This window comes from Ictalurus furcatus, chromosome 4, assembly GCF_023375685.1.
Source record: "Ictalurus furcatus strain D&B chromosome 4, Billie_1.0, whole genome shotgun sequence".
Lineage (NCBI taxonomy): Eukaryota > Metazoa > Chordata > Actinopteri > Siluriformes > Ictaluridae > Ictalurus > Ictalurus furcatus.
Window position 1 is genome coordinate 21,654,889 of NC_071258.1, and position 27,737 is coordinate 21,682,625.

Below are 27,737 nucleotides of genomic sequence, written 5' to 3' on the forward strand. Positions count from 1 at the left end.
TGCTAAGGGGACAGGACAACTTCACCGCATCAAAGGGACGATGGACGGGGCCATGTACCGTCAAATCTTGGGTGAGAACCTCCTTCCCTCAGCCATGGCATTGAAAATGGGTCGTGGATGGGTATTCCAGCATGACAATGACCCAAAACACACGGCCAAGGCAACAAAGGAGTGGCTCAAGAAGAAGCACATTAAGGTCCTGGAGTGGCCTAGCCAGTCTCCAGACCTTAATCCCATAGAAAATCTGTGGAGGGAGCTGAAGGTTCGAGTTGCCAAACATCAGCCTCGAAACCTTAATGACTTGGAGAAGATATGCAAAGAGGAGTGGGACAAAATCCCTCCTGAGATGTGTGCAAACCTGGTGGCCAACTACAAGAAACGTCTGACCTCTGTGATTGCCAACAAGGGTTTTGCCACCAAGTACTAAGTCATGTTTTGCAGAGGGGTCAAATACATATTCCCTCATTAAAATGCAAATCAATTTATAACATTTTTGACATGCGTTTTTCTGGATTTTTTGTTGTTATTCTGTCTCTCACTGTTCAAATAAATCTACCATTAAAATTATAGACTGATCATTTCTTTGTCAGTGGGCAAACGTACAAAATCAGCAGGGGATCAAATACTTTTTTCCCTCACTGTATATAGTACTCAGCATAACTGAGTACACCTCAACAGATGTCTCAGAAAATCAGCTCGCTCTCTAGAATTAATACATTCTATGGGTGGTATTTAACCCATAAAATCCCCTCCCATTCAATGCTCACAATTATGGCACCACACAGACAAGAAATGTCTTGAGAAAGAAAGTAATTCCTTTACACAAAAAAGGTCAGGGCTACAAGAAAATTAGTAAATCATTGTTAATCAAACGGAATACAGTAGCGATGGTGATTAAAAATTTTTAAAAGATGGACTTGTGGCGAGCACTCAGACTTCCAGGCCAAACTGTATAGCATCGCAAGGAGGAAGAGTACAATAAAAAAATGCATGCTACCCACAGTAAAGCATGGTGGTGGCAGTGTTTTTCTGTGGGGTTGTATGAGTGCAGTGATTTCACAAGCCCAGTCACCTCTATATGTTCTACTGCTTTTTTGGAATGTAAAGCAATTTTGGTCATTGCTCATAAGATGTCAGCATAACGAAAACAGTGTGTGGACAGCATAGTGCATGGACGCCCATCGCATGGGAGAAAGTCTTTTAGGTGTTTGCTTTGATAGCTGATTTTCCAACATTCCCCACCCTTTTATGCTTTGGCTGAAGAAAACAAAGTCTCTGAAACACGTCATAGAATTCCTTGATGTCTGTTATATGCTGACAAGCATCATTCAACACCAAATTCAAATTATGCACTGCACAATGTATATAAACAGCATTGAGCTCCAGGTCTTACATACGTTTCTGCACCCCAGAATGAATCCAACTCATCAACAGTAATGTCGTTTTTCCATGTACCACGTTACGCAAGCTGCTAGATGAGTACATGAAGATTCACGTTTCTTTATTCTGCCCGAAAGGCCCTAGATGTCGCAGAATAGGCGATAATTAGTACCAAAATAAAAGTCCCATTTTACATCTGCTTAATACTGTTAAATATTAGCTTTTTTTACTGTTTGTGGGTGGGGCTCCCCCTACCATGCAGGGACCCCCTGCAGTGCGTGCCCTGCGTGCCCATCCAATACGCCACTGAGCACACACACATAGTTCTCTATGTAGTCTGAAATTCAGAATTTTCTCTTCATTTTAATCAGATCCAAAGTAACTAGTAACTTGCTGCTTATGTTGTCTGCTCATTGTATACTTTATTTATTACCATTATTACTTTTACTGTTAGAGTAATAAATAGTTTGACTTCGTTTTAATTAATTATGAGTAATTTTTTGGCTACTCTACCCATCTCTGCGTATAGTTGTGTATTCGTATCATTTTGTACAGATGCACGTTGTAATAAAGTGTTTACGTTGTGTATTAATCTCTTATAGGACGTGTTTGGGTGAGTTAAATAACCCGCTAGTAAACTGCTTTAGTTTACTGGTTTTCATTCACTCAGCTCAAGCAGGTCACATGCTGATATCTACATTACTAATTTCCACCCAGCGTTCTACGGTAATTTATTTTAGGAGCACTTGTGCTCCTAATTACAAAAATTTAGGAGCACAGTCAAAAATTTAGGAGCACGGTTGAAGTTTAGTTTTTTAAGAGATGGTAATGTTAACGTGCCACAATATAACACACAAGTACGCATGACAAAACTTGAGCTTGTCAATTATGACAGAATTTATGAGCCATGACACATTAATTTACCTTCAGATAAACAAAATTTAATATTTTCAGTTAATTTTACAGGCTGTATGCAAAATACAACAGCCATTAACCTGTTCCACCTTGTAAACAAATACAATAAACCTCAATGTTCAGTCTTTGAAGTCTACTCCTCTTAAACATATTTAAAAATACACTATTAGCCATTTTCCACTGTCATGGTTCTGGGCTGGAGCCAATTCTCAAACCGCTCTGTGTATATTGCATATATATCTGAATAATTTCATATAGGATGTGATTGGGTGAGTTCATTTATACGCCAGATGCAAAGTGCTTTAGTTTAACGATGTTCATTAGAGATGGTCCGATCAGGATTTTTACAGCCTATAACGATTTCTTATCATCTTAATCGACTGAAACCGATCTAGATACCAAACTTTTTTTTGTTTAAACTTTCATCAGGAGGTCCATCATAAACAGTTAAATGTAAGCTCTCTGCTCATGGTCACTGTTAATTGAATTAAAATAATAGCAATGAGAAATACTGTTGGTTAATTGATAAATAAACAAGTATAAAATATTTATTTTTAAATATCTTAAACAATAAAAGAGTCCTAATTAAAAACAGACTAACACAAGCATGATCCATATTAGGAAAAAGGCTAATAGCCTTCTAAGGAAATAGCCTACCAAGCTTAATGTCATATTGATATTAAATGCAACCCATAGTAATTAAACATTTTCATTTCTCATTTTATTTATATTTTATGAGTTTATTATAATGTATTTTTTATATTAAATTATTTATTTATAACTAAGCACATTTTGTCTTTACATTTTATTAGTTTTTTATTTGTTTATTTATCAGTTGTTCCTTTTAGATGGGTTCCCCAGTACAGTGTTGCCATGGCTGCTGATAATGCATTTTTTGTGGAGTTTAAATCAAAACATGAAAACTGGAGTTGACTTTTCTAGCGATATCTGGCAACCGTTATCTGAAATGAAATGAATGTGCTGTCTATTAGAATTGATGAATGGAGAGCGGCAGCGTACTGTATGTTTGCTGACTGAACAGTTGCTACTCTTGATTATGATTGGTGAGGAATTATTTAATAAAGAAATTTGAATGATACCCACCTTGTAGCGTTAGCATGGCTTCCAAGGCCACTGTGGCTGCACGAGCATGTCACAGTCGCACCCTCAGGTCAATTTGGATGATCAATAAAAGATGGCGCTTTGTGAGATCGGCAAGTTGAGAGAAGCAGATGATGTACAGTGTTACTCAGCATCATAATGGCTTCTTTGCAGTGCGGTGTAGCTAGATGCATTTTGGAGTTGTAGTTTTTATTCTGATTGTATTATACAACTCGCACTGGTGCACCTATATATTTTTTCACAGTCGCACAAAATACTTTTCAGTCACAAATGCGACTGAAATTGTCGCACTGTAGAGCCCTGCTACCACATCTTTATTCCCACTGAACAATTGCTCTACGAGGGTTCAAGTCTACATGACCAGCTGACCTACATGTTGGAGATGTAAAAAGGAAGGTGTGAAAGCATCTTGGCCAAAACAATAGCAGGAATTATCCACACCCAACCCCAAGCACATGTGCAAATGGCCCATAACCCTAGGCCCACACAAACCCAATGTGTGGAAGACATTCCACTGAACTACCCAAAAGATATTTCAAATGAAACTGCACAGAAAGTTTACAAAAACAAGAGACTGACAGAAAATCCATAGACTCTATTTGCAGACCTTCATAAGGATGGCAGTACCAGCAACCTGATTTTTTTTTTTTTTTTTTTTTACACGAACAAACACCATGCATGACACAGGGCCATAATTTCAAAATTTCCCTCTGCTGAAAGAAAAGGCATTTGTGAGGTTTTCCAGCTAAAAGTAAGAAAATGAGGAAGACACAAAAATCACCATATACAGTTGCAATCAAAATTATACAACCCTCATTGCAAATCAGGTTTGTCAATTTGTTTATAGACCTTCAGCTGTCTGCAATTAACAAATCACCTTTGTTCAAAAACGAAAGTAATTGAAATAGTTCAACACAATGAATGCTTCAAGTGGTTTCCCCAAATTCAACTGATATGCAACTTATAATGATTTCTCCTGTTTCAAAATTATTCAACCCCTTCATGACAAGCCTTTTTAGTACTTCATAGAGCAGCCTTTTGCTGTTATGACCTGCTGCAAATGAGATGCATAGTTTCTGGCAGCGTTCTTGAGGAATCTTAACCCAATCTTCATTAGCAATGGCCTCCAGTTCAGTAATATTCTTGGGTTTGCATGCTGTAACCGCCTTCTTCAAATCCCACCAGAGATTTTCGATGGGGTTCAAGTCAGGTGACTGTGATGGTCCTGTAGAATCTTATAGGACGACTTCTGCAACCAAGCCTTGGTGGAATTTGAGGTATGCTTGGGATCATTGTCCAATCTTCAACTTCCTCACAGACGGCATGATGTTTTCTCCTAGGATTTCATAAAGTCTTGCTGCAGGCCTTTTGCAGTCACTCAGGTTTTTCACAACCTGCCTTCTCAGATATCGGTTACAGTCGTTAATACCATTTTATCAGTAGAAGGCCAATTGGATGGAAACAGGTGGGAGACAGCAAATATCGCAAACTTATTATTATTATTTTTTTACATACTTTTACTTTGTTAACAGAAATGCACAAAAAGTGGATGAAAACTTGGCTACTGTCCTGACTCCTCTGGCAGAATAGGAATCACAGCTTGGCTTTTGTTCTTTACCACAGAACAGTTAATGTCCATCTTTCCTTTCCACTACAATAAGAAAAATAAAATACTAAATAAAACAAAATACTGCAGGAATGTGTTCATGTGAGAGTAATATTTATGAAATTGTATTTAAAATCCCATTAATTCTTTCTATAATGTTTACTTGAGGTAAAAATAAAATATTCCCATGACCATCCTTATAATCCACTCTCAGATCGCCCTCTCATCACGTTAGCCTGTGCTACCATCTGGCTATTTTTACCCTTTATAGACATATATACAGTATCTCACAAAAGTGAGTACACCCCTCACATTTTTGTAAATATTTGATTATACCTTTTCATGTGACAACACTAAAGAAATGACACTTTGCTACAATGTAAAGTAGTGAGTGTACAGCTTGTATAACAGTGTAAATTTGCTGTCCCCTCAAAATAACTCAACACACAGCCATTAATGTCTAAACTGCTGGCGACAAAAGTGAGTACACCCCTAAGTGAAAATATCCAAATTGGGCCCAAAGTGTCAATATTTTGTGTGGCCAGCATTATTTTCCAGCACTGCCTTAACCCTCTTGGGCATGGAGTTCACCAGAGCTTCACAGGTTGCCACTGGAGTCCTCTTCCACTCCTCCATGATGACATCACAGAGTTGGTGGATGTTAGAGACCTTGTGCTCCTCCACCTTCCGTTTGAGGATGCCCCACAGATGCTCAATAGGGTTTAGTCCATCACCTTCACCCTCAGCTTCTTTAGCAAGGCAGTGGTAATCTTAGAGGTGTGTTTGGGGTCGTTATCATGCTAGAATACTGCCCTGCGGCCCAGTCTCCGAAGGGAGGGGAACATGCTCTGCTTCAGTGTGTCACAGTAAATGTTAGCATTCATGGTTCCCTCAATGAACTGTAGCTTCCCAGTGCCGGCAGCACTCATGCAGCCCCAGATCATGACACTCCCACCACCATGCTTGACTGTAGGCAAGACACACTTGTCTTTGTACTCCTCACCTGGTTGCCGCCACACACGCTTGACACCATCTGAACCAAATAAGTTTATCTTGGTCTCATCAGACCACAGGACAAGGTTCCAGTAATCCATGTCCTTAGACTGCTTGTGTTCAGAAACTGTTTGTGGGCTTTCTTGTGCATCATCTTTAGAAGAGGCTTCCTTCTGGGATGACAGCCATGAAGACCAATTTGATGCCGTGTGTGGCATATGGTCTGAGCACTGACAGGCTGACCCCCCACCCCTTCAACCTCTGCAGCAATGCTGGCAGCACTCGTACGTCTATTTCCCAAAGACAACCTGGTGACCAGTATGAGGGAGTGTGAGAGCGATGACACCAAATTTAACACACCTGCTCCCCATTCACACCTGAGACCTTGTAACACTAACAAGTCACATGACACCGGGGAGGGAAAATGGCTAATTGGCCCAATTTGGACATTTTCACTTAGGGGTGTACTCACTTTTATTGCCAGCGGTTTAGACATTAATGGCTGTGTGTTGAGTTATTTTGAGGGGACAGCAAATTTACACTGTTATACAAGCTGTACACTCACTACTTTACATTGTATCAAAGTGTCATTTCTTCAGTGTTGTCACATGAAAAGATATAATCAAATATTTACAAAAATGTGAGGGGTGTACTCACTTTTGTGAGATACTGTATGGTCATGCATAATTTTGAACAATTATGACCTATATTTACCCTCAACCGTGTTGACATCATGGTTTGAACCCTACTACCTTGATTTCTTGTTTGACCCTATTATTTGATGACTGACCAGCAACTTTCTTCCTTTTGTGTGGCTGACTCAAGTGTGAAAACTGCTGCTGTCACTTGAAAACTGAAAACCCCTATCCCTGCATGTCAACAGCAGACAAGGATCTGGGACATTAGACCTGTGGGAAGATTGCTCTGTCATCTCCTCCTTTTGACAGATTTTTTCCCCACTCAAAGTAAGGTCTACCGTACAGTAGAGATGTCAGTTAAAGGGTTGATTGGGTTCTCTTTGTCTACTTTTGGGACTTGGGTGAAAATCTAATGTTTTAGATCATATTTATGCAGAAATATAGGAAATTCTAAACTTTCAAGCACCAATGTATGGAGGTCTCATGGAATGACCAACTCCGCTAGTGTTTGCGATTTACTTCATTGCTTTAAAGGGAAAGTATTGTCCTCTACTGTGGACAATAAAATCTAATCCCTAATTAAAGATTTTCAAGCAAAGGATTTCTTTGGCTGATAACTAGTAGGAGACTCATCCCTCTCTAAAAGTATTTACATGGAGCAATAACTCTCGTGCCAATCTCGCATTGACTTATGGCTTTGTATGGCTAAGGAGCTGCATGACATCTCAACTGACTTTATCCGATCATAAATGTATTACTATACGCACTCCTGTTTCAGCTACTGTTAACTCCTATAGAACCCTTTCTTATTGGAACCTTAATAACTCAACACTTCATGAGTCTCTTCAGAATGTAAAGCAATTAGATACAACAGATCAAGCTCTTTGTGATTCCAATATTACCCTAAAAAAATTGTTGAAGCAATTTAATAATTAAAAAATAAACCTCCTGGAACTGATGGACTCACTTCAGAGTTTTATGAATTATTCAGCAAAAAAAGCACGATTTCTATGGAGCAATTCCATGAAAATGTCAACCTTACCTTTTGAAAGGAAATTCTCTTCTATCATGTACGCTCTTATATTATGAACTGCTATCAAATACCTATGATGAATGTATACATTTAATTACCTCTTTGAATAAGCTGATCACCTGCCATCTTTATTATAGTAGACTTATATTGTAGTATGACCCTGGGTGCTGTGTGTTTTGTCTATCTGTCTGGCCCCTGCACCAGTAGAAACCATCCACGCACTGCTTCTTATCAATGTGTATAAATACTCTTGGTTTGCATGAATAAACTCGGATGTCTACTTGAGCATGCATGTGTTAGTATGTGTTCATTTAGGCTCCCCAGATCAATCTAAAACGCTCTGAGGAGAGCCACACTTTCTAAGCACAGAACTAAAAGTTAATAGAAGTAATTGTAGAACAGGCTGGAAGGCATGACAGAAGATCTGAAAGGCATAATCTGAGATTCCTGACATACATGGAAATCTAACAATTTGGTGTAAGAAGTGCGATTACTCCGGCCAGGGTATGTGTTTTTCTTACTTCCCTGGTGCGGTGTAATTCCGAACCCATAATTACATAATTATAAATAAGTTGAGAGAAGACATAATCTGAGATTTGGAGATCCCTGAGATACATGGAAATCCAACAATTTGGAAATCTAACACCTTTAAAAATAAAGATGTTAACAAAAGCCTTTTAGAGTTGTCCATTTAGGTCCGTATTTTGCTGCATTAAACATGCTTTTTAGCATTTTTAGGAAATTGCCATGTTTATCAACCACATATAAAGGTGTGCACCATTACTAAAATGACATTTTCAACCAGACATATTTCATGTTTTCAAAAGAGGATTCAAAAACCTCTTTTTAAAAACTTTATATTAACAATAAGCATTTTGCAGAAAGATGGACAAATGTCTGAGAAGTAAATACACTCACTGTTATAATAGCAATGCCTTTTGAATTTAAGGGCTATATTTAGGAAGTCACGTATTATTTACGTGACGCTTTAGTGCTGCGTCACGTCCATGACACCGTGTGTGTGTGTGTGTGTGTGAGAGAGAGATAGAGAGAGAGAGAGAGAGAGAGAGATACACACAGGCGTGCACATATGGAAATATTTCGCAGACAATTTTCAAAAGCAATTGCAAACTGCATTTGCAGTTGGGTTTCCCAATTGTGGACGCATAAATTGTGACATAATGCAAATGAAAAATGCAAATCGTGTATTACCGTTTCTGTTTATACGAACGTACAGTGTCTGCCAAATTTCAAATGGAAACGCAAAGTCCATTTGCAATTACATTGTCATGTTTCACTTCCTCAGGGTCGCGTACGGAGCCTGACAAGATTCAAACGGAATTTCAAATCCATTTGCATTTCCGATGCCTTGCAGAGAATCGTGTCAATCAGTATTGGGGATGGGAGTGTACTATGGGGTGTGTTTAGAAGTGATGTCGGTCACAGTTGACCACATTTTAGAGTGCCTTGGGGTCGTACACGGCCATAATAAAGCATAGACAGTTTAAAGTTTTTGTTGGGATGTAATTTTAACTGTAACAAACCTAGCCAGTTTCCACAAGCAAGCATTACAGCAAAAATAGAGTCAGTGCTGAAACAATCGCAGCACTGCTGCTTCTGCTCTCCTCCTGCTATGCAATGCCTGCCGCCTTGGTGTACAGTATGAATGCTCTATCCTGTTAACATGGGTGCCGAAAAAAATATACGCTGTTTCTGTTATGCTCACGAATCCAGTGTGGAACAGGTCTTAGGCTCATGAAAGTTGGCTTTTAAACACAATTTTTCACCTCACAGATGTATCGTGTAGAATAAGCAGCATGTTTTGCATAGAAACAGGACCTATTTTTTTAAACAAAAAATCGGAGTCAATTGGTTACAATTTTTTTTTGCCAAGGATGAGAATGTTGATGTGACAAATGTTAAGTTTTCAAGGATAATTAATGGCATATCACTTCACCTTCCTCATCTTCTCAAATCCTCAATACAATATTCACTGTTAAAGGAATAACCACCTCGCATGATGATAGGAGTATCAGGGCTCTACAGTGTGACCATTTCACTCGCATTTATGACTGAAAAGTACTTTGTGCGACTGTGAAAACATATTTAGTTGCACCGGTGCGAGTGACCTGTTCGAAGTTGTTTATACAACCGGAATAAAAACTACAGGAAGTGTGCGACAGTTACTTTCGCACTGCTTTTCATCATCTCAGTCAACTGAAGAAGTGTGTAAATACCGCAAAGAAGCCATTATGATGACAAGAGTAACACTGTACATCATCTTCTACTTTCAACTTGCCGATCTCACAAACTGCCATCTTGTATTGATCATGCAAAATTACCTGAACCTTCGACTGTGACATGCTCATGTAGCCACAGCAGCATCAGGTGGAGTACATTAAAAATCATGCTAACGCTACAAGGTGGGTTTAATTCAAACTTTTTTATTAAATAATTCCTCACCAATCATAATCAAGAGTAGCAACTGTTCAGTCTGTAAACATACAGTACGCTGCCGTTCTCCTTCACTCTCTTCACCAACTCTAATCGACAGCGCATTCACTTCATTTAAACTCACGGTTGCCAGATATCACTAGAAAGGTCAACTCCAGTTTTCATATTTTGATTTATTCCCCCAAAAACCACAATATTATCAGCAGAAATGGCAACACTGTACTGGGGGAACCCATCTAAAACTGATAAACAAAAACAAAAAACCTAATAAAATGTAAAGCCAGACAATGTGCTTAGTTATAAATAAATCATTTAATATAAAAAACAGACATTATAATAAATTAATAAAAATATAAATAAAATGAGACATGAAATGATGTTTAATTACTATGGGTTGCATTTAATGTCAATTTAACATTAAGCTTAGAAGGCTATTTCTTTAGAAGGCTATTAGCATTCTTTTTCCTAATATGGATCATGCCTGTGTTAGTCTACTTTTAATTAGGACTCTATTGTTTAAGATATTGCTATTATATAAATTCAATTAACAGTGACCATGAGCAGAGAGCTTACATTTAACCGTTTATGACAGACCTCCTGATTAAAGCTTAAACAAAAAAAAGATTGGTATCTGGATCAGTATCGGTTGATCAAGATGACGAAGTCTGTATCGTCTGTAAAAATCCTGATCGGAGCATCTCTAATGAACACCATTAAACTAAAGCACTTTGCATCTGGCGGGTAAATGAACTCACCCAATCACATCCTATATGAGATTAATCAGACATATACACAATATGTGCAGAGCGGTTTGAGAATTGGCTTTGGAGAGTTTGGAAAATAGCTAATAGTGTAGCTTTAGATATATTTAAGAGGAGCAGACTTCAAAGACTGAACATTGAGTTTTTTTGTGTTTGTTTACAAGGTGGAACAGGTTAACGTTGTTTTTTGCACACACTATGTAAAATTAACTGAAAATATTAAATTTAGTTTATGAGAAGGTAAATTAATTTGTCATGGCTTACACTATGTTGCTAAATTGTCATAATTGTCAAGCTCAAGTTTCCTCATGCCTACTTGTGCGTTATATTGTGGTACGTTAACACTATCATCCCTTTAAAATAAAAACTACGCTTCAACTGTGCTCCTAAAGTTTTGTAATTAGTAGCACAAGTGCTCCTAAAATAAATTGTCATTGTAGAGCCCTGAGTGTATTTCTTAGATCACAAGTGCAACAATAAAATTATTAGAAAAACTTTATGTGAGCAGTGTGGCTCCAAAATCTCTGGTTTTATAGCGACAGATTTATCTTTCATTATCTTTAAATAATGTATTCGCACAATCATCTCTACAGCACATTTTCCTTCTTGGCCGTCAACTGTGACGGACATCACTTCCGAATACAAACACGCCCCATAGAATACTCCCACCCCAACAGTGATTGGCAGGTTTCTGTGCAAGGCATCGGATTTGATATGTTTGAATTTTGTCAGGCTCCGTATGTGACCCAGAGTAAGTGAAATAGCAAACGAGGTTATTGCGATTGCTATTCTGATACAACAGGATCATAACTTGTAAGACATTGGAAATGCAATTACAAATGGGAAAATACATTTCCATTTTGAATTTGGCAGGCACTGTACGTTCGTGTAAATGAAAACGCTAACGGCAATACATTATTTGCATTTTCATTACACCACAATTTATGCGTCCACAATTAGGAAACCCAACTGCAAATAGTTTGCAATTGCTTTTGAAAATTGTCTGCAAAATACTTCCATACACATGTTCCCTCAGCTGATCGCTTACATCATACCTTAAAGGACACACCTCTCACGGTGAGTTTTTCTCTCACTCTCTTTCACATGCATGCCTTCACATTTTTTCTGACATCTGTTTAAACACAGATCGTGTCGCTGCTTCTTTTTTCCTCTTCTTAATAGGTAGAATCCAAATGACAGCAATTATCAGACGTGGTTAAAACATAACTACTGAAATTGTTAGTACTTGCCAGGGGTGTTAGCTGGATTGTTAATCATCCAGGGCTGAGACCAGATTCTTCTCCATCAAAATAAAACTTCTAAATAGACTGAATAGAATGCATTTTTCTTTTCTTGCATGTGAGGGCTAATTGCTTGAAAAATGTGAAATTAGACAAAAATTTACCTCAGGTGTTATTACTGTTTGCAGGACTAACTGACTGATAAAATATAAAACTTTCAATCATGAAACTAGGCTGGTTTGGTGTTACTAGACAAGGGGAAACACAACTAAGCTATCATTGTTTAGCTGCTACAGTGCCATGCGAAATACGTTATCTGTCCTTATGCTCTGCTCAGATTATGTTCACAAAATCATATAGACATTTACACACCTTGTTTTCCTGCTCAGCATGAGGGAATGTTAGTGTTTCAGTTTCACCACCCTTACTGGTTAAAAAACCAATTCTGATTGTCCAAAAAGATGACACTATCAGCATCACAAATATATATAAATAAAATTGGTTTCACTGTTCAGACATTTAAAAAATTGTCCTACATTCTTTCATTCATAAAATAAAATTAAATATTAGATGCCACGAGTGTACCTTCTACCATCATTTACACATTTGAATGGCCATGGAATATGCATCATTGTGATAACATGAAATGAAAAATATTTCATTTTATGGCCATAGGCATAGTTTTGGCTCAGGAGAGCTGTCGTTAGCTGCTTTTGTAAGGCAACTCTTTGGTGCCATACACAACAGCGCTTTGCCTTCGCACGTTGGCTAGAGTAGTAACACATAATAATGAAACTAAAGCGGAATCCAGGACATTTTCACAAATTTAGAAATTACGGCCAGACGCTTTTTTTTAAGGTTCAAAAAAAGAGGAAATGTCCAGGAAAAAGAGGACACCACCTATATCCATTTTCAACCTTTACACTAACTGACTGTGTGAGCTAGTGTGTGGCAGAATGGAGACCTGTCAGCCAATAAGACACGAGTATTTCCACGTACTTTCCTGTAAACTTTGTCTGACTGGTCTAGCCTCATTGAAGATAAAATACAACACTCCGTTCACTGAGGTTACAAAATTACAACACTGCCGTCTTCTTTTACTGACGTTCAGTTACGTAGTGACAAACAGCTCCAAGTGGAGAATTATTTGGAGGTAAAGGAAAAAAAAATCTTCGGGGTTACAGCCAGATTACGCCCCTAGTACTAGCGATCATTTTGACAAAAAAACATAATATTGTGATCATTTTGACACATGATTGTGATTTGAACTCCATGCATCCATCCATCCATTCTCCACACTGCTTGTCCTATGTAGGGTCGTGGTGATGCTGGATCCCTCCATCTCACGCCGTGGGCAGGGAAACACCCTGGACATATTGCAGGTCCATCACAGGGAAAATACACAGACGTACACTCATTCACAGCTATGGGCAATTTAGTGTCTCAAATTCACCTGACCTGCATGTCTTTGGATTGTGGGGGAAACTCCGATATGATAAATATGTAATATAGCTGCTGATATAGCATGCAATTCTGTACCTTTTGTGGTCTCATGCACACACCAAATTCATGGTCTCTAAACTGGGTCTTGAACAACGCCACGCTCCACTGTAATAAATGTGTATTAACAGTTATTTTTTATCAGAATTTGTCCATAGCATGTGATTCACAGGTGATTGTCCAGTTATTTACATCTTCGAATTGCATTATGGGCATTGAGCTATGTTCAGACAACTTTTGGTGGCAGCATAAAATTTTATCCAACTGTTTCAGCGGTAAGTAATTTTATGGAAAACTTAACACTTCAATTTAACAAAGTGACTGATTTATTGCCATTATTAGTAGTTTGAAATGACATTGTTTGGGTTGGTCATGTAAAATACGATTGTGAATTTTCGTTGGATATTGATAACATAGTGAGCTGGTGTTCACAATGCAATTATTGTTAAGTTATTAACCAGCACTTGGTTTGGGAGATTAAAGGATTTATGATTTTTTTTCCATAAATTTACAAGCTGAGCTGCTTTCTATGAGAGAATTTTTGCAATGTTTTGTAATGTTACTTGGTTATGTTACTTGGGTGAGTATCTGTAAATTTACAGTTTTACTGTCAGTATTTTTAATCTGAGTGGGAGCTTAGCGCACGAAACGGCACATGAAACCCCCCTCCACTGTTTATATCAATTTTTTTTGCAAACCAGCAAAAAGTTTGGTCTCCTCCAGCCCCACTTTTCATGTAACAGGTAATTATTCAATGGAAATTTCAAAGAAGTTACTGTTTTCTTGGCATTATACAAGTAGCTAACGTGAACAGTTAAAGTTTATAACTGTTGTCTTTGGTCGTGGTAACACGGTTGTGTTAGCCAACGTGTTAATGTTGTCTTTTGAGGGGCTTAAAAAGTATAATTTTGGGCCATTTGTCGTTTGTGATGGAGAGGGCAATATACTGGTAGAAATCTGACAACCAGTATAAATTTTGGATTATTGTCTCTATTGCTGTTATGCTCATGTGACGTTGCAGTGCTGCGTCGTCATAAAAGTTTGTCCTTGGCATGCATTTTTAAGCCTTGCCAATTTAAACTTTCAAGCGCAATAAGACATGAAAGAGAACTCAAATTGCTATTCACGGGCCACAGACAGTTCTCTGTCCGGAGAAACACCCGGAGCGCGCGTACAGAAAGCTGCCTGTCACAGCCATCTTTTTAGTCGTTTATTGCGCTTAAACAGTCAAAAACACACAAAGTTATGACAAAATGCCTGTCTTGGCGAGTATTCACATAAACACAGTCCGTTACGTCTTAAGTGAACGTAAACAGCTGAGAAAGAAATCGGATGTGTCAGTATATTGCATCTGTGCATTACGTCTTAAAGTGACGGCAGTCTAAGATACCTGCTGCTATCAGGGTCATTAATGTTAATCCAATAGCAAAAGAAAAATCACTCACTGCTTCTGACTGAATAACTTTAATAGCTTTCATAAGGATCAATGTATATTTGTGAAGACTACATATAGTGAAGACTATGCAGGGTTTTATTTTATACATTTGATTATTTAATTTCTGTATGGCACCATGTCTCCAAGATGACACCTAGAGCTTTAGAGGGCCCCACCTACAGTAAAACACGGGGGTCTATATTCAAGCCTTCCCTGTGCTCTCCTAGTCAACAAATTGTAAGTTATCTTTGTCCCTATCTCTCTCTTTCTCACCCTGTCCCTCTCTATCTCTCTTAACAGTTCAAGTGTAATACTAGTATGTATTAGAAATAATATTTTCCTTTGTTTTACAGCTGTAAATGTAGCATCTGGCCAGTCAATAATAAAAGCATCCCCAGCTCTTACCTCCATTTCATTCTCTGTCCCTGTCTGTTCTCTCCCTGTCCCTTGATATAGAAATCTCTTTCTACAATCACAATGTAATAGTAGAAGTAATATTGTTTTTTGTTTTAGAGCCACTGAAGTAGCATCTGGCAGGTCCATGCTCAAACCACCCTCACGCACTGCTAGTCAACAAGTTTTAAGTTCTCTCTTTTTCTATCCCTGCTTATCTATCTCTTTCCCTATTGCTCTCTCTCTCCCTGCCTCTCTAACTAGATCTCTCTCCTTGCATCTCTGACAAACAACCAACCAACCACATTTATATAATGTATATAATGTTAGTGTAACATTGTTCTTTGTTTACTGCAACGCAAGTATGGTGGGTTAGTCGTTAAAAGGGAACAATGGCCAGTTAAAATATAAATAAATAAATAGATAGATAGATAGATAATTTAGGGGGTATTTCAACATGCATGTTCAACACTGTACTCATGCCTGCGTGTTCATCGAGAACTGGGTGATTGAATTTGATTGTAACTGTGGTAACTGAAGGTCAGGTGTTTAAGTCTGATGAAGCTGTAGGTGATGTTAAAGGCGTAGAGGTCTTTTTTTTCCAACAGCGAGGGTTTTCAATCTTGTCTTTGAGTTTCAGTTTCCCTTGAACCATTACTGTGTAGAGGTTGATGTTGAATTGTTGAAAGGATTTTATTGTCAATCATTTTAAGGTCATTATATTATAGTGGAAATCCAAGCTTCTAGGTGCTCTCCAAAGAACAGCAGGTCTGTCATTACTGCTATTTCACCTCACCTTTTAAAGTCTGCTCTGAGTGTCTCAGGGTGATCTCTGAGCAGCTTCTTTTGGTATTTTTTCCACCCTACTTCCCTGGTCACATCCTCTGTATAGTGGATCACCAGATTAACTAGACGCCATCCATCTGGATGTTGTTGTTTTGGGTCCATTTTTCCAACTGAAAAAATACTGCTGTGTTCTTCACTTTCTTTATATACAGAGCTAAGCTGTTTCGCTGGGGTTATTATTTTTTTATTATTATTTATTTTTATTTTTTTTAAATGGATGTACTAGAAGTCCAGTTTTTCTTTATATAAAAATTTTGACACCACTCAGGAATGTTCTGTAGTTAATTCTATTTATACTTGTTTCTTTCCTTAGCTATGTTGTTGCTTCCCTGCTTTTTTGCTGTCATTTTTAATAGTTTCGTCCTGGTTTAGGTCTGAAATTCCATGGCAGTTGGTGCTGTTGCTAGGTAGCTAGCGCCTTCCACTATTTTCTCTACTGATTTTTTGACTTGAAATGTGCCCACTTTCCTCTCCATTTTTTAAAAATGTTTAATTTATTGTTAAAACCTACCACTAAACTTAACCTAAAAGCAATTAAATTATTTCTGAAGTAGGTGCTCATGTTTTGTTGCTTCTTCTCTCTTGGTTGCCTTGGTTATCATCAACAATTAGTTCTCTCTGTCCCTACCCATCTTTCTCTCCCTTTCCTTGCCTCTATCTCTCAGTCTCCTTCTCTAGCTGTCTCTCCAAGTCTATTTCCCCTCTTCTGAGCATCTCCTTCTTTCACTCTTTCCATCTCTTCCGACCATACCTTTCTGTCCCTCTGTCTCTCTTTTTCTCCATCTTTGTCTTTCCCTCTCTGACAGCCACTTTCTTTCTCTGTTCCTCACTCTCCCTCTTTCTTTTTCTCTCTTTCTGTGGTAGTGCTTATTAATTTCTAATACTTTTTTAAACAGTAATTCAGAAATCAGACTGGTGGCTCAAGACATAATCTGAGGAATTTTCTGCGCCGTTTCTTTTACAAGTGGTAAGGTTGTTTTCAGAATCTCTCTTTAACACTTTGATCGTCTCTTAATTATTGTGTTAGTGATAATCAGTAATATATTTTTTATTTTGTTTACAGCCTTCATCTTACCTGCAGACAAGAATCAAACCCCACCATCCCTGCCCCTCTGTAAAAACTCTTTCCTTACAAATTTTCCTATAATTTAATCAGTGAATGTAATATGTTTGTTTGTAATGTTAAGAGAGACTGTAATGAATTAGCAAACTTTACAGATAAGAAACTTTTCACTTTGGTACATATGTTTTTGTTCTTAGGTTAGTATTTTTATGGAATTGTGAAAGATCTATAGATTAATAAAAAAAAGTTTTTATTGCAGAAGATTGGTTTGAATATTTTAACAAGTTATTAACCATGTAGGGTACACCGCTAACAATTTTTTTTTAATCGCTGTAGGTATAATATTGGGAAAAAGGGTCTTTTTTTATTTACTACTGGTAAACCATAAATTAACAGAAAATTTTCCATTTTGTAATTACAGGACAAAGTCCAGGTAATGAGCTCCCAGTATATTTTCTGTTATTTTACAGATTTATTTAACATTTGCAGTAGGCTTGCTGCGATAGCCAGTGTTACTGGTGTTGGGGGCGCACACTGATTACATCACTTGCCCACTGCAGCCCCACCCCCACTGTTCTTTTGCCTTTTTATAGTAATAAAAATCATTTAGTTCAGTTAGAGAATGGATGCTACAATTAAAAACTGAGCGTGTCTGCTCAATTCAGCATGAGCCGAATGAGTCACAGCACAGATCAACAGGAGTCAGATTTCATTTATCATGTGACGAGAGTGAGGTGTGCTGAATGACAACACAATGGCGGAAGATTTGGTTGCAAATGTTCTATGTTTAATATAAGCGAGTGTGTCATTGTATCATTTTGTAGTTGTTGTGTTTTTCATTAAGAATAATAATGAACCCACCAGTCAAGCAATGGCCACCCGCAAATTGCCGCCAATTCGAAAGTGAAAGTGAAATGCGCAGGGCCACAAGCACTCAGAAACAAGGGGGAAACCTCCCTCAATATACTGACAATAAATACATTCTCTGAGAATTTATATTTCAAGTTTGGACTGTAAATGTCATGTCCATAATGCTGGAATCACGCATTAGAGGTTTTTAGGGAGAGTATAGACAAAACATTTCTCTCACCCACTTTATGTCAAGGGGTCATCACTTTAATTCCAAAACCAAATAAAGACCCCCTTCTCATAGACAGCTGGCGCCCAATTACTCTATTAAACAATGCCTACAAAATCATTTTAATTTTGTCCAAAAGACTAAAATGTGTTCTAAATTCCATTATTGATGAAACAGTCAGGATTTCTGCAAAACAGGCATCTCTCAAACATTCACATTTACTCCATAAAGTCAGTTTTATTTTATTTTTAGTTTACTATAAAGCATTCGACACACTAGAACATGAATTTTTGTTTCAAGCACCAGATAGGATTGGCTTTGGCTACTCCTTTTGCAATATGGTTAAAATGCTGTACATGAAAAGTTGCAGCACCATTACATTAAGTATTGGTACTTGACCTAGATTTCTCTTAAACCGTGGGGGGAGAATTTCATAGTTCATATTAGGGATGTCACGATACCAAAAATCTAGTAGTTGGTACTGATACCACCAAAAGTACACGATACTCGATACCAAAGTTGATACCACGGTGTGGTATAAAAATAAAATTAAAAAAATAAAATATATTATTTATATTAAATATATATTACCAGTTTGATATTCAATGATGAAGTAGAAATGTTTTTGTTTGTGGTGAGTGAATGCGAGCCTAACAGGAGGTTAATATGAATTAATAAAATTCAATAAGTTAAGAAATCTCAATTTAAACTTCAGAATTTAGTTAATGTGATAATGTTAATTTGAGTAATGCGTTTTCTGTTTAAGAGACCAGTTATTGTGAAACAACTTGTTGAAATGGAGAGAATAAAGTTTTTATTCGCATTTCTTTCAGAATTGTGGAATAAATTATTATTAATTTAAAAGAAGGCATAAAATGCAGAACTATCGATATTGGGCGATATCACTCTGAATAATCGGTTATCGGTATCGGCTGAGAAATTTACTATCGGTGCATATCAAATATATATATATATATATATATATATATATATATATATATATATATATATATATATATATACACACACACACACATTATATATAGTATAAAACACTATTTATGTAAATAATGTATAAATACTATATATATATATATATAAATAGTATTTATGCATTACTTGCATAAATAGTATTTATGCAAAGCACTGAATTAAACTACAGTCCTAAATTAATAATAAAAACTCCCTTTCACTGCCCCTTATGGTTTCTGTTATTCACTGCTTTTAGGCATATTGTTTTACTCTTGATCATAGTGTTTTAATTAGATATTACTGATCTTACTCGCGCTCCCACTGTGCATCACCGCGTCTGCACCGCATGTGAGGAGCAATGCGGCCTCATTACTAACACATCACTTCCGTTATAATAAACGACAGAAGTTACACTGTGCGCAAATACAGCTTATAATGACAAACTTAAATTAACCTAAACCTTTTAAGCACCTTGCACCAGTTTCCCCAAGCCCTTATACACAGTCGAGCATTTTGGATATAAACATAAGTTGATTATTATGCATCACTGTTTGATCTCCGCAGTGTTTAATATAAAATGCTCCCCTGCCTTAGAGGACTTTCTTCCTCAGTCACTTGACGATTTTGGCTCCGTCTGATGGTGACTGAGGTCATGTTTGTTACAAAAGGTAACGTTGACAAACAGTAAACTGAAGAAAGTCATTGTCGGTGACTCTGGGTGTCTGCTAACGCTAGCATGCGTATGACGTCATGCGCCGTCGTCTAGGAAGCGGCTTATACTTCCGGTTAGTAAAAAAGCCACCAGTGTTCCATTTGAGATGATATTACCTTTCTAAAATTTACACACTAGACCAGAGGTGTCAAACTCATTTTCACCGAGGGCCACATCAGCATAATGGTTGCACTCGATGGGCCACATTAACAGTATGAATGTAACAAAATGCAATGTAATTTAAAATAAACTAAACTACACCTTATTATATTGTTAAATAACTGTTACTGTATTTATTATGTATTCAACTTACAAATATTACATATGCATTTGCACAGATGTAAAAATAAATGTTCAGTTGAAACCCGCTTTACTTGAATCAGTGTTCAAACTATTTAAGCAAATAAAGAAAAATATTATAAACAAGATATGATATTAACCCTTAACTTCATTCAGAAGTTTTTTCAACGCATCGCAGGTGCACCATCTGTAGTTAGTCCCACCAACTTTTCCCACGGCAATTTATTTTTACTTAAGGATGCATGGCAGCTACATCCAAGAGCTCCTCAGTGACACAGAGGTCCGGCTTCACGCCTCTAATAAAAATGGATAGATGCGCTGTATCCATGTTGTCTGTGCATTCATCCACAGCTAATGAAAAAGCTAGACGGCTGCGTGTCTGTTCAGCCAGCTGTGTTGCTAAATTTCCTGATAATTCCTTAACTCGGTCCGTGATGGTGTTTCTTGACAAACTGACATTTTGAAAAGTCTGTATCTGGTCGGGACACACCTGCTCACACACCTTTACATGCATTGCTTCAAAAATGCACCCTCTGAAAAAGACTTTGAAGCTCGGGCGATTTCTTCAGCCACAATAAAACTCGCCTTCACTGCTGCATCATTTTTGCCTGTAGCTCTTGTGAGCACATTCTGCTGCGACTGCAGTTTGCCTTTTAATCCGGCTGCAATTCTTTGTTTTTTTTGGAGGCTAAATTTACCATACTTAGCTCCGTGTTTGGTGTCAAAATGCCGACATAGATTGTACTCGTTCACGACTGACACCGCCTCATAACACAAAAGACATACTGGTTTTTCACCTTGAAGTACAAACATGTATTCGTTCTCCCATCGTTCGTGAAACTGCCTTCCTTGTGCATCAAATTTTCTCATCTAGGACATGTTGAGGTTAATTTGTGGAGATTTCTCAATTCCAAATCGCCTTGACGTGACTTTGCTGCAGATGTAGTTTATGTGGCCCTCAGTATGATTTTTTTCTCCTTCGATTCTGAGAAATAAAGTTTTATACGTATGTTTTGGATAGCGGAAAGGCCTACATTACTCATAATCCTCGACCACTGAATGAGCTTCAATCTGACTGGAGAACCGAGGACCCTCTGCCAAACAGATTGATTTATTATTATTTATTGATTTGATTGATTGATGCGCACAGCGTCATATATCGCCGTGATCGGGTTATTATTGGAGTGAATGGACGGCTGGAGCGTCTGCTCTGAGTGTCTCTTACCATCGCAGACGGGTTTACATTGGAGTCAATTGAGAATCCAGAGCTTTTCATACAGACGTGGAAGGGTCACTTTTGCGTCAGTATCAGACACCTAAGGGCGTGACAAATCGTCGGTATTTTACAAGTTGGGAATGAGAACAGCAAAAACGTATGTTAAGACAATCATGCACCCATCACGTTCTCGAGAAAAAATGTCGTGGCAGGCCACATTTGGCCCGCGGGCCTCGAGTTTGACACACGTGCACTAGACGGTAGAGTACATAGTGTAAGTGTATAGTGCTTCATTTGGGACACAACTTTAGTATTTACTCCCCGAAGCGTGTTTTCGGAAGAGCAATGAGTAAACGTGCCTTGTGCCACGCAGACCAACTAATCGATAATGAGAATTGTTGACAACAATTTTCATATTGATTTTACTGATTAGTTAAATTTTATATACATATACATTTATTTTATAGTATTTATGCATTATTTTTATCGATGCACAAAAAGCACCGAATTAAACTACAGTCCTAAATTATTAATACATATTCTGGTGTGTGTGTATGTGTGTGTGTGTGTATTGGGTTCTTTTCTGTTTTGGACAAAGAGTTGTGTAAAGTTTTAGTCTGAAGTTTATATTTGTAACACTTAGCTTGTGGATTTTATTTTAAATAAACAAAAAAAGGGTACTGAAAGTTTGCCCCACCCCATCCGATTAATCAAAAAATAATCGGCCAACTACTCGATTATGAAAATAATCGTTAGTTGCAGCCCTAGTTGAGAGGGCCGAATCTTAACCACTATACCAGCAGTTTAGTTGCAGTAAACTCTTGTTACTGTTCAAAGGGTTGTGTTTCAATCAGAGCCTGCTACCTATTTTTATGAGCTGAGCAAACATTTTACATCATTACATCATTAAAATCAGCTTACTCTATCAATAATCAGTTTGACTGTAGCATACTTCGAGGCTTCATATTCTTGCCTAGGGCTTGTCGTGCACAGTCATACATCACCAGACTAATTTGCCTAATCTTCATGGCACTTCAGACCATGATGGAAACGCAGACAACAAAGGTCTGGAGGAACCAAATATTCCCTTCAAAAAGGTTCCTGGGGTTAATTGTTCCGGGTAATTTTGGTGGAAAAGCAGCTAAAGTTTTGTCCAAGGTCCCATCAGTGTCTATGAGAACAGTTGAAAACATGGCCGACATTGGCCAATCAATGTTCATCAGCTATTAGGCAAGCTTAATGAAGGACGATATTTCTTAAAATCATCTTGTTTTTTCGCTGATTTACAGTTGGTGCTTATAGGCTTGCACAATATTAAGTAATGTCTTTGTATGCATGTACTTTAAGGCCCTAAATTAATTGAACCCCGATAATTGCTGCTTGCAGCTATATTTATCATCATTACTGAAAATTTGCATGCAGTGTCTTTGTCATAGGTTCCATCACTCTTTTTGAGGACAGTCGTGCATCTCGAAAAACATGGCCGCCATTGACCAATTAAATTTCAGCAGCTATTAGATAAGGTTATCAAAGGCCCATCAGAACTAATCTTGGTGGACCTGTTTGCCTCTTAACAACTTTGAATTTGGGAGGAGGGGCATCACGTTTTTATTGCACGTAAATGGTTTCATATAACGCAGTGTTTCACACAAACACAAGTACTTCATACCATTTGACAGACCTTTGATTCTGAAAAGTTTGCCTCAAGAATGAATGGTGTCAGTCAAATCGTTCGTTAAATATTTGAGATTATTTCTAAAAAGTACTTTTGAGAACTAGTCCTAGGTTTTTCTCTCAACCGAAATAAAAACAGTGCTGGACAATTGTTTGGATTCCTTAGATCAATAATTATCAAAAAAGTTTAACTTTATTCACTGCCTTCACAGAAAGCAAAAAGTGAAATGGCTATAACTCTTGAATGGAATTAGATATTTTGACCAGACTTGGTAAACTTATGTAACTTAACCTCAATCTGAGGTCACATGCACATAATGGCAGAGCTTGGCCATGTGGTACTGCAGTAACAGGACAAAACATGAAATTGGCGCTAAATATGCAACCATTGGTCCAATCAACTTGAAATCTTGAACAAAGTGTCTTTGTCCAAGGTCCCATCAATGCCTATGTGGACATTTGTGAATTTTGAACAACATGGCTGCCATCAGCCAATCGTAAAGTGCTTGAACCCGATAACTGCTGCTTGCAGCTATATTTAGGGGTCTAAGCATGACGTGCTATTTGTACCGATTTTCTGAAAAACCTAAAAGAATTTATCTCGTCCTAGGCCGTTTGTCCGATTCACACAAAATTAGGTATCTAACCCTAGGTATCTTGAGATATTTTAGACAAAAACTGCACAAAACTTTTATTGAATCGTTGTGGAGATATAGACCCATATATTTTTGGGTGTCACAATTAATAAGTAATTGGCTTATATCTTGTGAACGCAATGTTCAAACCTCATGAAACTTGGTACAACTGGAAAGTCTGAGAAAACCTGCCAAATTTCATGAATTTCTGATGTTCGGGGACCAACAGCAAATTTTATATTATCAGCCATTTAACTCAAGGGCTGTAATGCTAATGTTGCCCACAAGAAGGAGCCACAGGATAATACATCTAATAATCTAAAAGAAGTCTAATCTTTTTCCATCAGTTTGAATGGCTGAATAATTCAACATTTAATTAAAAAATATATGCATAGAAATTTGATTAAATGCATAGAACCATGGAACTCCAACAATATCGCCCGAGTTTTATCAAATTAGTTCTCAAACAAACATCTGAAATGCTCAAAGATGATTAAATGTTCATTTCTGTCTTAATTCTGAAAACAAAATTAGCAGTGTCATATTAGCAGACAGGATTAAATATTGCTGTCCATTTAAAATGAAGACAATATTATTGTCTTTCTAATATATATATATATATATATATATATATATATATATATATATATTTGTGTAGAATAAAAAAATGAACACTTATGTGCTGAGGTGCAAGCATAAAAAGTGTTCATACAAAGAGCCCATTCTCATATAGCACATGCAATTCTTTTCACTCTTCCACTAGACTCTCAGCCTCCTCCCACTTTCCGCTCCCTCTCTCTGGACTACTAACCATACACCCCTACCATCAATTATGCTGTTCATCAAGGACTCCAAAAATAGACGAGCACGAAAAATGAACGACCACGAGCTATTGTGTGCAGATTCCACTATCACAGTGACTGTGTTGACATTTTACGCAGAGCGAGAGAGCTCCAGCAGATTAAAGTGTGGGATTTGACCATCTCCGTTTTCCCTGACTACACAGCCAAGATAGCACGGGCCCGGGCCGCATTTAACGAGGTTCGGCGTCAACTTCGTGGTATTGAGAGCGCTCGCTATGGAAAACTTCACCCAGCTCGGCTTTGCATTACATATAACGGTGTTCAGAAGGACTTTATTTCAGCAGGAGACCATGTTAAACTCTTGATATCGGGTGAACTGCATCACCTACACAGTGGAGTCTTTTTCGCTCTTCTTTTATTTTTATTTTTTAAACTCGGCCTTCCAGCTCTACAGAATTCGGATTTTTATTGAAGATATTGTCGTTGTTTTACTCCACCTAGATTTTGTGGACTTACTCCTCTTAAAATTTACTTCCGTATTAATGTGGTTCTCTGTTTTGAGGCTCTGCCCGGGTTAGAGTTTCTGTTTATTTAATTTTATTAGTGTTATCTCCTTGGCTTTACGTGCTACACTGTTATATTATTTGTTACAAGTATTTAAAAGGTAAGGACATTATATTTATTATTGTGTGCAGACTGTTTATCAGACTTGGTAATTTTATTGGTTAGGTCATCTTACTCTCCGAGTTGTTTTCACATTGTGGACAACGTTTGGTTTTTGTAGGATACACTGCTCTCTCATTTGTTTATGGAGACTTTGGGTGTGTGGGTGTTTGGAGGATTGTGAGAGTAAGCAGAACATGCCAATGCTTTGAAGGATGTAATGTTATTTAATTGCGAATCTGTTTTTAGAGGATTTAAACCTAACATGGTGAACAAATTATATTATAGAATTCAGGCAATTTTACTGGGGTTATCTCATACAGTGTAGCAAGTAATAATCTGGAAAGACCTTTGTAATATCAAAGTCTAAAACTGGATTTAAAGAGAAGCAAATTAGTAAATGAATCACATGTAAATGAATCATATGCAAATGAATCACATGAAAATGTATCACTTGAATATGAATCTCATTCCCAGGATGCATTCCCACTGCTATGATGGACAAATATCTGGGCAAACCTATCCCGATGGGGAAACGGACTTCGACACAACAACTGTTATTACCAGAACACATCTTTTTTTACCAACGCATATCAGTATAGTTTACAACTGTTTTACTAGATCTTCAAATTGTGACAAATTGTTTTAGTGAAGCACACACCTGTTACATTTCATATAATGTGTTCATATGAGAGTCAGCTCAGTTGCTAAAAGAATGTTACTATCGAGTGCTGATATCAATATTATCATATAAAAAGTTATTTCTCACCTTTGAACCATATTGGTTGAGACTCTCAAAGCTCACTCTCTTAGCAAGGGAAATGCAGGCAATGCGGCGAGGCTGGGTACAGGCTATATGGTTAAAGCCAGATGCCAGCAGGTACTGGGGCACCTGTGTGGACTTCCCACAACCGGTGTCTCCAGCCACCACCACCACTGGGTGGGTTTGGACCAGCTCCACAAACCGGTCACGGTAGTGGAAGATGGGCAGGCTCTTCTGCTCATGTTGCAGCTTGACAAGTTTACAGAAGCTCTGCTTCTGAGTGAAGTCTAGAAAATGAAGCAGAGCAAGACGACAGTTTGTGACATCCTGGCTGCTTGGGTCGGTCGGGTAGTTCCTCTGTCGCCTGCCATGGAAGCCTCCGAGACGATCCTCCATGTCGCTGATGCTTACAAAGACGTTGATCCTGTATCGGGCATCGTATTCTTTTGGGAGCCCAAGATCCACTGTGTCCCTTTCACGCGTCTTATGTAACTCTGCCATACTTTTGCTGGGTTTTGAGTCCTCGGTCTCCTTTTTGGCTTTAAACCGCTGAAAGCGCTCAAAGAAAGCCCAAAACTCCGTATGTTCAATACTTTTCGCCTGAATGTAGTCGTGCTGGCGAAAAAAGATCTCATCCATCCTGGCACGACACTCTGGACTATTCCAGTCCCAGCCCCGGATGCTCTCAGACATTTCTGCCTGCTAGAACGCTAACGTGAAACTCACAACAGCAAAAATTATAAATAACTGTCAAACTGATGTATGCTTATATTTTCGTGATAAAAAAAAAGGTACTACGATCTATCCAGACTGACGGACATCCACGTTGGTTCTACTTTGAATCTTTTTAAAAGTTGCAAATTACGTAGTTGTATTTAGGCGAACATCTCGATAACCTAATAAATTCCACAACACATGACTGTAGCGCTTTGATGCCAGACACTATATCGTGTTTGGTTCGTTCATAAACACGTAGCCAATGACATCATACGCTTCGTTTCCGCACACAGCCACACGATTGTTTGGAACTTGATTACAAAGACCATCGTGTACATTACGGTGGTGTAAATAATACACGGGGGAGCCCAATGAGTTCTAAAATCTGCCCGTGACTCACCTCCCCCGTCTACAAAAAGCGATTAAACCACGCGTACTCGACACTGTGCACTGGAGTAAGCTGAAACAGGTTGTACTGACTGAGCTACAACCTGCACAGTGTTGTGTTTTTTTTGTTTGTTTGTTGTTTTTTTTCCCCCTTCTTCTTCTTCTTCTTCTTCTTCGAGTTTAATGACGGTTGGAAAACAAACGTTAAGTGCATTCCCGCCACCTACTGGGTTGGAGTGTAGAACATTGAGAAGAGAAACAAAACAACAACAACAACAAAAACAAATCCTATTAAACTGTCCTACTTTCTTTAAATATCTAAATACCGCATTATATATTTTATGCTTATCCAAACCATTATGCAGCCGTTTTTTAAGTAATAATTTTCCTATTCCTATTTTCCTTACTTCGTTTAGCAAATGTGTCCTTTCTCTTTT

General features: G+C 37.9%; 1 protein-coding gene across 1 annotated transcript in view; it reads right to left on the reverse strand.

Annotated features, from left to right (window-relative positions):
- Positions 1–27,486, reverse strand: part of dhx34 (DEAH (Asp-Glu-Ala-His) box polypeptide 34) — a 55,234-nt gene extending 27,748 nt beyond the window's left edge. Inside the window, exon 1 of the mRNA XM_053623307.1 lies at positions 26,203–27,486. Coding sequence (XP_053479282.1) covers positions 26,203–26,889 — 687 coding nt within the window. The 5' untranslated portion in view covers positions 26,890–27,486. The remainder of the gene's footprint in view (positions 1–26,202) is intronic.
- Positions 27,487–27,737: the final 251 nt, after the last annotated feature.